The sequence below is a fragment of the Debaryomyces hansenii genome (genome assembly GCF_000006445.2).
Source record: "Debaryomyces hansenii CBS767 chromosome E complete sequence".
Taxonomy (NCBI): domain Eukaryota; kingdom Fungi; phylum Ascomycota; class Pichiomycetes; order Serinales; family Debaryomycetaceae; genus Debaryomyces; species Debaryomyces hansenii.
The window spans coordinates 1,140,919-1,155,498 of record NC_006047.2 but is presented as its reverse complement, the minus strand read 5'-3'; the positions used below and the strand labels follow the sequence as shown (position 1 = coordinate 1,155,498).

The 14,580-nt window shown below is 35.1% G+C and overlaps 6 protein-coding genes across 6 annotated transcripts; 3 read left to right on the top strand and 3 right to left on the bottom strand. All coding sequences in view use genetic code 12, as the record gives it.

Annotated features, from left to right (window-relative positions):
- Nucleotides 1-95: 95 nt before the first annotated feature.
- Nucleotides 96-780, bottom strand: DEHA2E14498g (60S ribosomal protein L14; the record flags this gene model as incomplete). The annotated part of the gene is made up of 2 exons (XM_459936.1): nucleotides 96-380; nucleotides 664-780. The coding sequence occupies 2 exons, from the start codon at nucleotides 778-780 to the stop codon at nucleotides 96-98; spliced, it is 402 nt and encodes a 133-aa protein (XP_459936.1).
- An 891-nt stretch (nucleotides 781-1,671) lies between these two features.
- Nucleotides 1,672-4,014, top strand: DEHA2E14476g (DEHA2E14476p; the record flags this gene model as incomplete). The annotated part of the gene is made up of 1 exon (XM_459935.1): nucleotides 1,672-4,014. The coding sequence occupies one exon, from the start codon at nucleotides 1,672-1,674 to the stop codon at nucleotides 4,012-4,014; it is 2,343 nt and encodes a 780-aa protein (XP_459935.2).
- Nucleotides 4,015-4,157: 143 nt separating this feature from the next.
- On the top strand, nucleotides 4,158-4,730 carry DEHA2E14454g (DEHA2E14454p; the record flags this gene model as incomplete). Its single annotated transcript, XM_459934.1, has 1 exon — nucleotides 4,158-4,730. The coding sequence occupies one exon, from the start codon at nucleotides 4,158-4,160 to the stop codon at nucleotides 4,728-4,730; it is 573 nt and encodes a 190-aa protein (XP_459934.2).
- An 85-nt stretch (nucleotides 4,731-4,815) lies between these two features.
- Nucleotides 4,816-8,379, bottom strand: DEHA2E14432g (DEHA2E14432p; the record flags this gene model as incomplete). The annotated part of the gene is made up of 1 exon (XM_459933.1): nucleotides 4,816-8,379. The coding sequence occupies one exon, from the start codon at nucleotides 8,377-8,379 to the stop codon at nucleotides 4,816-4,818; it is 3,564 nt and encodes a 1,187-aa protein (XP_459933.2).
- A 1,061-nt stretch (nucleotides 8,380-9,440) lies between these two features.
- On the bottom strand, nucleotides 9,441-10,488 carry DEHA2E14410g (DEHA2E14410p; the record flags this gene model as incomplete). Its single annotated transcript, XM_459932.2, has 3 exons — nucleotides 9,441-10,276; nucleotides 10,354-10,390; nucleotides 10,447-10,488. The coding sequence occupies 3 exons, from the start codon at nucleotides 10,486-10,488 to the stop codon at nucleotides 9,441-9,443; spliced, it is 915 nt and encodes a 304-aa protein (XP_459932.2).
- A 219-nt stretch (nucleotides 10,489-10,707) lies between these two features.
- On the top strand, nucleotides 10,708-14,529 carry DEHA2E14388g (DEHA2E14388p; the record flags this gene model as incomplete). Its single annotated transcript, XM_459931.1, has 1 exon — nucleotides 10,708-14,529. One exon carries the CDS (start codon nucleotides 10,708-10,710, stop codon nucleotides 14,527-14,529), a length of 3,822 nt encoding a protein of 1,273 aa, XP_459931.2.
- Between the last annotated feature and the right edge of the window lie 51 nt (nucleotides 14,530-14,580).

Genomic DNA, 14,580 nt, shown 5'->3' with positions numbered 1-14,580 from the left:
ACCTAACTATGATACCCTCAAACTAATAAAAACTAAGAATACATACATATAAGTAATATGAAAATTTATCAAAAATTAAAATTTCTTTTTAACATTTAAGCCTTAGCAACAGCCTTCTTGACAGCAAATCTTCTTTGCTTCTTTAAGACTAAGACTTGGAATCTTTCGAAATCAGATAATTGGGATCTCTTTTCTCTGGAAGCTAACTTCTTAGCCCATGAGGTAGCAGCCCACTTGGAGTCAACATCGGCAGCAGCCCATTTCTTGTTGACGATACCGGTTCTGGCACCTCTTGGTAAGTTTGGTAAAACAATTGGGGTTAAGACAACCTTTCCTAATTGGATGGCTTGTCTTTGAACCTTTGGTCCATCAATCAAAACCTATAATATGTTAGTAAATCATTCGAAATCAACGTATTGACTACACAGAACTGATACCACGATACGCAGTGCCTATTCCTGACATCCTGTGCTTTATATCTCTTCATTTGGTACTTTTCGTATGCCACGACGAATTTTTCACTATTAGTACCTCTCCACCATTCGGGTCTACATCTCCCAAATTTCTTCTTTTCAAGTCCGTAGACAAGGTATAATCACTCTCATTTCATTTCGTGTTTCTCATGTTCTTTCGTGCTTCGTCTTCCCTATTCTAAATACATACTCTCTTTTGGTCGATAATTTCAACAACGGTAGCTAATTCCTTGTTGTTAATCAAGACAACACGTCCTAATTCAACGAATCTCCAGTTAGCAGCTTTAACAGTGGTATGTGATGACATCTTATTATATTGAGGTTATTGGACTAACTTAACAAAGAATTTCAAACTTTTATGATAACGTAAAAATTGTCAATATCTACAATCGGTTAGTGTAACTCGGTATGGAAAATGAAAATTTTCTGACTACTGATGCACCAAAAAACAGTCACAAAATTTCTCGAATTATAGCAGTACCTGAATCACATGAGAAATGACCCTGCTGCCATACACCCAGAAGGGCTATACCCTAACACCACTGATGAATCCGATGAGGTAGTCTATGATTTTTCAGGACATATTTACTTATTATTTTAGGTGGAGGAACTATAAAAACCGAGGATTGGCTCGTTCTTGGACCAAAAAATGGAATTGTGGTGCTACAATTGACAAGTACCAAGAACGAGCAAGTTGAAGTGAGACGAGTGAAGAGTGGAATCGTACCGTAGTACGAAGTTGTGGAATTGTATGTATATACCAGCCATATGACAGAACAACATCGACTCAACCTAGATGATGACTAATAATTTGCGTTCGAGAGTAGTACAACCTGAAACATGCCTAGTTTCATATGGGTTTGCTACGACATGCGACCAACTTACTACTGAAACTAGTTGATGCTGAGATGAATACACCGGCCATCGGAACCGTTACTAACAGAAATAGAGTATGAGACGCCCAACACGCCAACCCAAAGTCGTTGAACGGCCACGCTTAGACTAGTTAATACACATACTCCCATTCATATCATCTGTAGACATTGTAGTGCCAGCGTACTGGTAGTAGTTAAGACGAAGGTTTTTCTTCCGACGTATGCACGTGATCATCCAAATCCACAAGCGCAAAAATATGTTGATGCTACCGCCCAGCGGTGGGCATGAAGGTGTCGATACATAGGACAAGGAAGATTCGTTTATGCTCAAGCGTTTGTGCAAGACAAACAAGAGACTGATAGCCATAATGTCCTCCGCCGCTAAAAAGCCCGTGGTTCAACAGCCCGAATGGATTAAGCCAAGCCGCCAGACAGGCGATGCGCCGGTGTTACACATATACAACTCATTGACTCGTAGTAAAGACGAGTTTATTCCGCTCAGAAACAACCATATCACTTGGTATTGCTGTGGGCCTACTGTCTACGACCATTCACACATGGGACATGCTAGAAACTACGTTTCCACTGATATTTGCAGACGGATCTTGCAGGACTATTTTGGTTACAATGTCAAGTTCATTCAGAACGTTACTGATATCGACGACAAGATTATCATTGCTGCACGTCAAGAGTATCTTTTTGAGCAGAGAGTGTCCCTGAAATACACCGCGGTGACCCCCAAATTGTTGGATGTATCAAAGGAATACCTTGAGTACTATATTACCAAGACTTTACCTCAATTCGAGAAGACCGACGTCGAAAAGGACTTTATTCCATGGTTGGATTCGGTGAATGTACAGGAAATTGCAGTTACAAACCCTAAGTTCCCAATGTATACCAAGGCTGCCAGAACTGCCCACTCATCTATCTACTCTTCAGCTTCTGAGACTACTCCAATAGACGACTATTTATCGTCTATTAAAGAAGTCGCAATGCCCTTTTTGGATAATGAATTGGGGTCCACAGTTAATGATCCTTCAATCTTCAGAAAGTTGCCATCATTCTGGGAAAAGAAATTTAACGACGACATGGGGAGGTTAAACGTGTTACCTCCTTCCATTACTACAAGAGTGTCCGAATATATCCCTGACGTGATAGAGTTTGTTGAAAAAATTATCACGAATGGATTTGCTTATGCTACTAAGGATGGCTCCGTTTACTTTGATACTGCCAAATTTGAAAATGATCCAAATCACGATTACGCCAAATTGCAACCTTGGAACAAGGGTGATATGTCTTTAATTAATGATGGTGAAGGCTCTCTTAGTACAGGCCAAGATACAAAGAAGAATGCTGCAGATTTTGCTTTGTGGAAAGGCTCGAAGCCAGGTGAACCATCGTGGCCATCAAAATGGGGCGAAGGTAGACCTGGTTGGCATATTGAATGTTCAGTAATGGCATCGGACATCACTGGACAAACTATGGATATTCATTCTGGTGGTGTTGATTTGTGCTTTCCACATCACGATAATGAATTAGCTCAATCAGAAGCATATTTTGATAATAAGCAATGGGTTAACTACTTTATGCATAATGGCCATTTACACATACAAGGCCAAAAGATGTCAAAATCATTGAAGAATTTCATCACTATCGAAGAGGCGCTAAATGATTTCACAAGTAGGCAATTGAGGTTAGTCTTTGCTTTAAGTTACTGGGAAAAACCAATCGACTTTAAGGATAGTTTAATTAAAGAAGTTAAATCTTGGGAATCATCCGTTTCTAAATTTTTCACTACTGTCCGTGCTTTAAATAATGATTATAAACATACTTTAGCCGAAGGTGGTTACGTATCAAAGAAATTATCTCAGGCCGAAAGACAATTATACGATAATTTGACTAAAGCTCAGACCGAAACTCATGCTGCATTTTGTGATAACTTATCATCACCTCTTGTATTGAGAACTATACAAGAATTAGTTTCTAAGTCTAATAATTATATCCAATCTTGTGCTACTGGAGAAAATGAATTAAGGATAGAAGTTTTATTAGAAATTTCCAGCTGGATTGTTAAAATCTTAAAAATCTTGGGTTTCGAGACTAGATCTGATAAATTGGGCTGGTTGGATTCGAATGGGTCAGAGTCTGAAGGTAGTGCTTCTAAGGAAGATATTGCTATGCCATACGTCAAAGCCTTATCCCAATTCCGTGATGCAATCCGTAATATGGCTATTAATAAGTCGTCTTTTGGTGATTTCTTAAATGCATCCGATTCCATTAGATCAGATCTCATTAATCTAGGTATCTCGTTAGATGACCGTCCGAATGGATCGGCCTTAATTAAGTTTTTAAATACTCAAGAGCAGGATGAGTTGAAGAAACAACAGGCCGATAAGGAAAATGCTTTGTTAGAAAAGGAAAAGAAGAAACAGCAGCAAGCGATAGAAAATGCGAAGAAGGAACAAGAACGCTTAGAAAAGATGAAAGTCAATCCTTCTGATTTATTCAGAGATCCTAAATCTTATTCTGAATGGGATGAACAAGGTATACCTACCAAGGATGCAAGCGGTGAAGAAGTTTCTAAAAGTATGAGAAAAAAATTAACTAAACAATACCAACAGCAAGAAAAGCTTTACCAGGAGTTCTTGAAATTACAAAGTCAATGATTATATAGTGTATTGTAAATATTAAATAAATTGATAGTAGAGTCGTATTTTTTGGCGTGAGGTTTTAATAAATATTGAGCGTAAATTATTGACACGATTCAAGAAAAGAGAGCTCTACAACAAACTATCAACTGAACCAGAAGATGTTCAACATTGTCACAAGGTTCCAGTACGCTGCTAACCAAGCATTGACATCATCGATTATAATAGCAGGAATAGTTATCGTATCTTCGCTTTTACAATTATATTCTAATAATGCATGGTCCTTGGGGACAACCTCAATAAGCAATATCAAACCTCAAGTACTGCTTAAACACTCGTTTAACTATGGATCAGTCAATCGTAAGCCTAAGGAAAATTCGAGAATACAATTTGATTTAGAGACAGACTTATCTCCTTTATTCAATTGGAATACAAAACAATTATTTGTTTATTTGACTGCCGAGTATCCAGGTAAGAGTGATGGATCTTCGAACAAAATAACATACTGGGATAAGATAATTACTTCCAAAGAGGATGCAGTGTTACTGTTAAAGAACCAAAAGTCAAAATATTCAGTATGGGATATTGAACCATCGTTCAGACAAAGGGATGCGGTTGTTAAACTCGAATGGAATCTCCAACCACATATTGGTCCATTAATCTTTGGGGAAACAGACGAGATTGCAGACTTCAAGTTTGCAGAGTATGTAGACAAAAAGAAAGAGCAAAAATAGATACTAATTATTATATCTATTATATTGAAGTTATTAAATATATACATATATACAAGAATATTATATTTAATACAAGATGCTAAATTTAATATGAGCTGTGCGTAGATTTCAAGTGGTTTAGAACTTCTATTGTTCTCAAGCGTCTGGATTCAAAATCCTCCCTTTGATCACTGGTTGGGGGCAGCTGGATTTGATCGATTTCTTTTCTGAATATATGTAATCGTAACCTTGCCGAACTATTATATATCAAGAACTCGATAGTTTCCGGAAATTCATCCATGAGCTGAAATGCTTTATATTTATCTCCGTCACAAAATCGATTTATTACATGCCATATTCTGCTGGCAAAGTATGGCGATATTTTATTTTGTGTTGATAATCTAACTTCAGGAGAAAAGAATTCAGGAATATTCAGTAATAGCCTGTCTAATGTCCAGTAAGAACCCTTGGAATGTGCTTTCGAATGCGTCTCATTGAATGCAACTAATTCCTGTTTCAATAAGTCCAACGGATCATGAATATACAGAAATGTAGATTGCAATTCTGTTACGTCAAGGATATTGTAATAACGATTTAACATATCGTAATTATTTTGTACCACTTCAACACCAACAGTCCTACTAATATGCAATACTGTCAATTTGTACAAGAATTGTAGTTTTCTAAACAACTTAGCTTCTGCCCAATTACCTGCAACCAAATACTCTTCACATATTTGCAAAATAGTAGGCAAAACATCTGGATTGGGCAATTTAAGAAGCTCATTTATTATTGTAATGTATTGATCACCAGATAGTTGAATGTTTACTTTATCAGAAGCCCTAAGTAATTCATAATAAGATTCGGGATTTTCAAAGCTTGTTTTCATACATTTTAGTTTCAAAGCTAGTAAACTTCTGTATTCATATTGTAATCTCTTCGGTACTCTAATTTCATCTTTTAGAATATCATTATAAGGATAATCATGAATGAATTTTGATACGATACTATGCGATTCTTCGAGACCATTGTCTATTAATCGCTTTGCTAAGGCAAAATTACCCTGCTTAAGATACAAACGTCCTAATTCCTTATAAATCGAAAACTTGAAGTCATTAGTTAACTTTCCATTTAATCGTTCTTTCATTTGATTTAAAAAGTGAACCAATAGATAGACATTATTTTGATATCCAACTGTCGCCATAACATATGAAGTAATAATATGACATAAATCGATTGAATTATCAAGTATATCGGCTTGAGGTTTTTTCGGTGCTGGATCAGTTGGGCTGATTGTTAATCCATTCAATTCAAAAACAGATTGTAACAACTTGAGTGAGTTTTCATATCCTTTATGATTCAGCGAATCTAAATGAATTAATGCCTTGATTAAGTGAACATACGTTTTGGTCGATATATTGACTCGTTCCTTTGCCATTTGTCTATATAATTCCAATACTTGAGAGTAGCCTGAAAATGTACGTTGCTTGGCATAATAATCCAAAAATGGTGTGAAGTGATACTCTGATAACATTTTTTGACTCTTCATTGATCTAAAGAGGGCTTCTGCATTGGGTAAATCATTTCGTGCCAAATGAAGTTTAATTACTTCTGTATATAAACCATGATTATTCCGTACGCTTAAATTTTTGTTGACAATATGCTCGAGAATATACTTAATTCTTTCCGAAATGAATACTCGAGTTTCATGGGATGGAGTGTTTCTATACCAGAATCTATAGTTTCTCAACTGCACCTTGTAAATATCAGGATTTGTAAATGGAACATCTGATTCCAGGTGAGCTTCGAATACCATATCATCCGCTTTTTCATATTGGTCTAATCTTGTATATGCTCTAATTAAATTTTCATAGTATTGATTAGATGTTAAGTTCGATTCTTGTCCAAGCTTTCTGAGAATTTCCAATTCTTTAATGCCGTACATAGTCCCAGCAAAATTAATAAACTGACTTAAAGTCTTAGGGTCCACTAAGGTTATGTTCAACCTTTCTTGCTCTGACCTTGCGAACTCTAAAAAGTTCATTGCTGAATCTAAATTACTAGATTTCAAATATAATTTGAACATTAACGAATATAAATACAGCCCCGCATTTGGATCGATTGCACCATCTTCAATACGATTCAAATATTCATTGAACCAACGAATAGAATCTTCAATATTTCCATAGAAAACTTCACTATTGATTAATGCAGCATATATTGATGGCGTTGGACTTAAGTTTCTTTTCAGCAATTGGTTGAAAAGTTGCATGACTTCGTCCTTCGCTCCTATTGCCGCTAAAGCATTCATAACAATGGAATAGTGAACAACATAAGGCAATTGTCCTTTTCCATACATATCTTCAAACTGCTTTTGTAATAATTTCCAATCTTTGAATTCTTCACTCACTCTTAATAGTACTTCTATTTGCTCTTCATTACGCAAGCCCGGGAATTTTTGATATAGATCCAAAACCGATTGATACATATTCAACAGGCAAAAAGCAGACATTGCAGATTTCAAATCATTGTGATGAAATACGTCAGGTTCTTTAAGACCTTGTTCTTCGACAAGGTTGAGTTTAAATTGCCAATAATTCAACACATTATCTGGACTGAACCGAAGTATAGTTCTCATGGATGTGGTCATGAAATTATAGTATGATTGGGGGTATTCACATGCAGATGAGTCTATTATGTTTTTTATGCTATAGAGATGTTCAGAAAATCGAACATCTTTTGGTGGAATGGCCATTAATCGGAATGCTTTATCATAAATGAAATGATCATGATCTTTAAATAACATATGATCATCACCTATTTCATGTAATAGGTTGATGAATTCCTTGATCATATAATATGTTTGATCTTTATTCGATGAATATAATAATCCTTTTTTTAGGAATGTCGCTAATAGCCGTCTTTTAATCTCAATAGGATTCTGTGGATTTTTTAGGAACAGAATAATGCTACCTTTATTAAAAATAATATGTCCTCTATCATCAATATCAAATTGAAAAGTATTTGCCAATCTATCCGACCAAGTGGGCTTGTGATTTTTAAATTCATTAATGGAGTACAACGGTTCAACTAGGTCTTTATAAAATGAATAGTTTTTCGTGTTAACCAAAATAGTTATGAACGGTTCTCTTTTGTTCAAAAGCTTATGCTGTAATTCCTTCACATTTTCATTAGAAGTATCTGTTTGGAAAACAAATTTCCACATATTCAGTAAGAGATCAATTGACTCCGAAGTTGGAAACCCACTCACAATATCGATGGTCTTCAAGAAATTGGCATATATCATATCGACATCATTCTTAGTTAAAACAGAGCCATTTCGAATTATTTCCATGTATTTGTTTCTAATCTCTGGATCAGAAATGAGTTTTTCAACTTCTGAATATCTCTTGTTTAAGAGCATGACATTTTTTGCTGATTCGACTGGCCTCCCTAACGTAGATACCGATCGCCTTAATGAAAATCTCAACATATGTTTACGAAGACCATTCTTCAACAGCGTCGGCACCTGAACAAATGGAAATATTTGTGACTGAAGTGTTTTTATATATACATTCTTATAACCTGGATTAGAAATACACCAAGCTAAAAGTGTATCCACTTCAGACGGCCTTTGATTTAGCAGCTGCCGGTATAACAGTCGTAGCATAATTGTCTGCTCGGTCTGTATGATTCAAAGGCTAAATGCACAGGTGTAAAAAGGGGAGGAAATCGGTTGTGATAGTTAAAATCTAGAATATATACCGTATACTGATTTTTCACTAATTATCATCAGTCAACGGTTATATACACGACGGAAATATGTTAGATGGGCTACGAAATATATCATGATATGTCATGTATTCATAAGAATTGGGAACTAATTACATATATAGAACTAATAGATAAATCAGCATTATTCATCAGAGTCATTAAATCAGTATTTTATGTTTGTAGTCAATGAAGCCGAAAAACTCCTCGTACAGTGTGAATATAAAAGGAATCATCATAAAATAAGCCGATTTTCGATTTAGAACTTAGACGTTCCACTCATAACTATTTAAAATCAATAAAAGACTATTGGGCGTTAGTGAATTTATTCTCCTGATATCCATTTTAAACTGGATATTCATTAAAATCAGCTCACGACCTTTCATCACCTCCTACTCATCAGCACTTCAAAATTTGTACACTGAAATGCGACTCCTCTTCTAATTGTACAAAAGAGGGATGTGTAGGGTTAAATATGTCCGCCCGGTCACAGTTATCCTCATGAAAAACGAATTTCCAGTTTTGACTAATTAAACATACCTAAATTTAATGTTAGCAACGGTCTTACGATAAAAAATTCGATTGATTCTTAAATAATCAAAACAAATAGGCTCATACAAGGCTGAAACTTAACGATAATGCTGTTGTCAACACGGATAGTTCAGTTGGAACAATTGGTAAATAGCAAATAATCACTGCCAAATATTTGTAAATTTTCGAATCTTTATGTGCAATCTTTATGTGCTTGACGAAATCCTCAACATACCTTTCAGTGATTCCATATATTTATGAACGAAACATCCACTATACTCTCCACTATTCTAATACTGTTAAATCAAAAGAAGAATGAAAGGAAAAAGGAAAATTTTCACTCTTAAGTAAAGAGGTTCAATGAGAATTTATTGTGCGTATATACACGACCATGTTAATGTTAGGGCTTACTATATAACTACTAATAATCTAAACGGATATACCAAAGAAGCTGATTTTAACTATAATGGTGAACAGTAAGTGGGCAATTGCTAGGAGAACCATGATAATCATATAGAGCCTAGTTTCTCGATTCACGGCCGACTCTTGGGTTAAGTCTAATGAATTCTTCTTGATAATAGGACTTAATTTGGTTAAATTACTCAATCCAGTGACAAATCCACTTGCTAATACTATCGCCCACTCGAGAAAGTTCCAAATCAAACGATGACTCTTGTTATTGACAAAAACAACTATCAAAAAATTAATTGCGGTGATTGGGAACCATAAAATATTGGTGTAGCCATAAACAGAGATCAATTTGGTCAACGAGAGTCTATGAGGAAACTTTAAAACCCACGTTGTTAAGACGTACAATATGAGAGGAACCAAGACATTGTAGCCGTAGAATAGCGAAATTGACAACGTGAGAAGCTCAAAGCTATACTCATATTTCTTGTCATCGGAGTGGATCCACTCCGACAAAATGTTTGCTCCAGTAGAGCTCACAAACATTAAAAATATAAGGGTGCCTGTAATCCAAATGAAACCATAGAGCTCGGTCACCTCATTGTCGTCATTGTCGTCACTAACGGACGTCGATTTGTTGATCGGGTTCAACGCCCGCTTGATTTTCTCGAAAAATGTGATTGAATCTAATTCAAAAAACTTTCTGTAAAAATTGATTTGGAACATATGTGAATTGGAACTATCTATAGGTATTTGCGGCTGAACAACTTCTGGCTGTGGTTGTGTTGGAGCACTTTTGGCCGTCTTTGCAGTATTCTGGTAATCATCTGGTACAACGTATTGTTGATCCGTGAAATCTAGATGAACAGTTAGTCTTCTCGATATCTATGAGGAAATTGGTTCAGCTATGCTGCTGTGAATTTATAATACGTACCGTCTTGATCAATAAGATCTGGGACATTTTGTTGTGCCTATAATATTTTAGTTAATATGGTTCTCAATTAATTTATTACTGTGAAAAACATACCTTACTATCCGCCGAAGATAGCTTGTTATATCCTTGAGACATTTTGATTGAATCTGGTCTTGTAATGATCAATTGTAAGATAAAGAATTACTTAACTCCCATAGAATACTGTTAGAAAAATGAAGTTGCAGGTTATTTCTTATCACAGATGTTTACAGGTTATATTTTAATTAGTATGGCCTAAACATCACATTATTATATATATTGTTCTTTAGTTACCATTAGCTACTAGCTACAAATATAGCGTCAATTCATGCAATTATGGAAATAGACGATCCAGAGTATCCTAATATTGACATAGGCTCTATTATTGGTCCTAAAAAGAACGATACGTCCAAGACATTGATCAAACAAACTCTTTTGCATTCGCCAATATTTACCAATATTATTCCAGATTTCCACGTACATATCGGCAAGCGCTTTCGAGGACTTCCCAGCGTAACAGTGAACGATGAAGGAGAACAATACATGTGTCCACAAGAAGAGGACTCGCAATTTGATGTATTTAGTGACGATGATGATTTGCTATTCAACATTGGTGAAACACCGCCAACAGACACAGTGAAAAGCGGTAGTTTAGGGCCAAATGCCGCTATAAAATTGAAATCAATACGGGTCATTATGAAAACGACATCGATGCTTGTTAACGATGTGGAGTTTTCTTTCAGTGCACCCATAAGGTCGTCATGCATTCTTAGAGGAGTTATGGACGGTAAGAACCAAGAAGAGGATTCTTTGATGGTATCGTTGAAGTCAGGCTTTTTGTTCTTGATAAGGATTTATTATGTCCCTAGACAGTACAAAGATACTGATTATGATATACAGGGACAAAACCAATCAGACGAATCATGCATTTTTAAGCCATTCATTGTTCAATGGTGGGACACATCAAGCGATTTGCCTGTACCTGCGCTCGAATCTTCGGGCTATTCATTATTTTCTCATGCCAGTGGTTTATCAGCTGTATCGACTTCTGCTAGTAGTGTCTTTCGAATCTATAATTGTCAACATACGGATTCAGGAATAATGTTTATGCCACATTTTAATGTTCCAGTCGATGGGCTCCTATTGCACTCTTGCTTTGCGGAACCTTTAAACAATAGCATCGTTGATAATCATATTATGTTTCTAATTATGTCATTTACCGAATCTCGAAGACTAGAATTAAATTTATATGGGTGGACCTTAGGAGAGACAATCAACAATAATTTAGCTAAAACTGCTTTACCGTTGGACAACTCTTTTGAGATCCCTATATTTATTATATCCTTAAAGAATAATGATAGTTTCTTATTTGTAAAAGAAAAAGAGCTAGTTATTATAACTGTTCATGATATTATGTCTGCTAACTATGGATTTACTCGAGTACCATTTACTGGAACTTTTCCTACAAATTATTATCGACCAGTTACACGAATATGTTCTCAGATGGGCCCGAAAACAGACGAAATTATACTTTCTACTGAGAACGGAGTTATGTACTCTATAGTCACAACAGAAAACAATATCCAAATACGTCCAATAATTCGAGTATCAGATCCCATATCAGTTTTTTCTTTGGAAAAGGTTGAAAATGAGTTTAACTTGATATTTGGTAGTGATACTGGCTCGAGTAGAGAATTATACATTACGGAGTTATTTTCTGAGGAATACATACAAGAGTTAAGTACGCAAAAGCCCAACTATAGTAATGTACAGTTAATAACTGACTTTAAAAATTGGACTCCAGTATTGGATGTTCTGATCATTGACTCGTATAAGTCTAGAACTATAAATAATAGATCAGATCAAGAATTGTGGGCATTAACTGGAATAGGTAGAAGAAGTAGACTAACACAGCTCAGAAATGGATATAATGCAACAAGAAGAAGTAAAACCTATGAACAATTGCGTAAGACTGATCAATTATATTTCATTACGTTAGGAAGTAAATTTTACTTATTTTGTTCTTTACCATTTGAAACAAAAGTATTAGAATACCAACCTCATGAAGATGAATATCTTGTCGAAATAGAGGATGCTGCAATAGATGCGTCTAATTTTTCTTTATTCGTTGGGAATATATCCCAAAACCAAGATATTTTAATCCAAATTTCCCAATGCTCTATTACACTCACAAACTTGTTTGATTTGAGCTTAACCTCACGGCTCGAGAATGAAAGAATTCTATTCTGTGATATGCAGAATGGTCTCTTGGCTATGATATTGGCGAGTACGATTGAAAAAAGAATGTCTTTAAGGTTATTCAAGGTAAATAATGAGGTTAATTTCAATTTAAGTTTGGAAGATAGTGGAGCGCTTGATTTAGTTTGGTCATTGGACATTAATTATGAACCTTCCATGGTCAGGTTAATCGACTTAAATACGTCAATATGTATTATTGCAGGAAGTTACGACGGTTCTCTTTTTGTTTATCAGCTTGGTCTGGAACTCCAGATTTTAGAATATAAGGAATACGTGTTAGATGACTTTAATCCTTACAAGAATAATGGTCTTCGAGCAAACTTTATAATTCCTCATGATTCTGTCCAAAGTTTAAGTCCAAGGACAAATTTGTATGTTGGGTCCAAAGATGGTTATTATATCCATTTTCTTATTGATACAAACCTTTCCCTTAGATGCATGAGCTTTCTTAAAATTGGTGACACGCCTGTTAGATTCCAGGCTGTTCATAATGAGAGTAAAATGGTTTTCATTCTTTCGAGATGTCTCTGGTTATTAAACTTGTATGACTCAGAATTTCCCTTCCAAGTTTATTTCGATGAAAGGCATGATAGATCAATTTCTACAATGATACAATTACCAAATTTTGGACTAGGAAATAATGCGGTTGGTGAAGAGGCGAAATATTTTGGATTTGTTAGAGAAGAAGGGTTTACAATTGGTTCTGTTCATCCATTTAAGACGCCAAATATTAGGCAAATAAACATAGCAGAATCTGCCAGAAAGCTCACATATTTACCTCATATTTCCACGTTTGTAGTATTGTGCAATTCTAAAGATCCAAAAGTACGATTGAAGTTTGTCGATAGAAAAGTTTTGAAAACCCTACAACATCATGAACTAAATTCGAGGTTAAAGGATTTAGATCTGAATGAATTCATATTTGGTGCAGATGAAATACCAACAACGGCTTGTATCTGGTCTATTAAGAGACAAGATAGAATATCCAAAAAGTTGTTAATAGGAAGCGCCGTTAACTCTGCGGGATCGTTTAAAGTTTTAGATATAATAAAAGCTCAAGATTCGAGGGAAAGTCCAATATATATTCGTGTTGCAGAGCTCACTTCCTTTGAACATAAAGAACCCATTACCCATATTCAACAAATAGAATCGTCAATATTGTTCTCCAGTGGTAGTACTATTTATTCAACTACATATGATATTGACGAGAGACGGTTGAAGCCAGTTTCTGCACTTGTTACTCTTACTAGTGACATTATTTCATTATCTGTTGAAAATAGTAATAAGCTTCTAGTGACGACGAAATTAGATTCGATTTTTCAGTTTCTTTATAGCAAGAGTGTTGATCGGGATTCAGATATATTGAAGCTTATATATAAGGATCCATCACCAAAAAGCATTGTTAACCAGACCGAATTGAATGAAAACATTATTGCAGGAGACAAATTACATTCATCAATATTAATTATGAATACAAACGATAGCAATTTAAAGAATCTATTTTCTTATAGAATGTCTAGTATCCCTAGAGTTTATGCTTCAAAGTTTAATTCTTATTGGGTTAATCATGACGTATCTGAAGGATCAAAAGTGAAAAGTGATAATTCGAATATACTATGCGTAGGAATTAATGGTGAAATTACATCAATTCGTTTACCTTCAAGTGCATGCGACGAATTAAGTGACCTTTCAACGTCGTTGAATACCGGAAAACTGATTGATGGACTGATTGAATCCTTTATTGAAGTTTTGAACAGACCATTTACCGATAAGGTTACAGGAAAGGGCCTAAGCTCTATTAACAAGCCATATTTTAACTATAAAGACAATAAGGGTAAGCTAATAGATTACGATTTAGACGAGATATCAAAATTATGCAATATCAATGTATCTATTTAGCGTATTGCAATAATAAATATACATATATATATATATTCGAATGGTTTATTG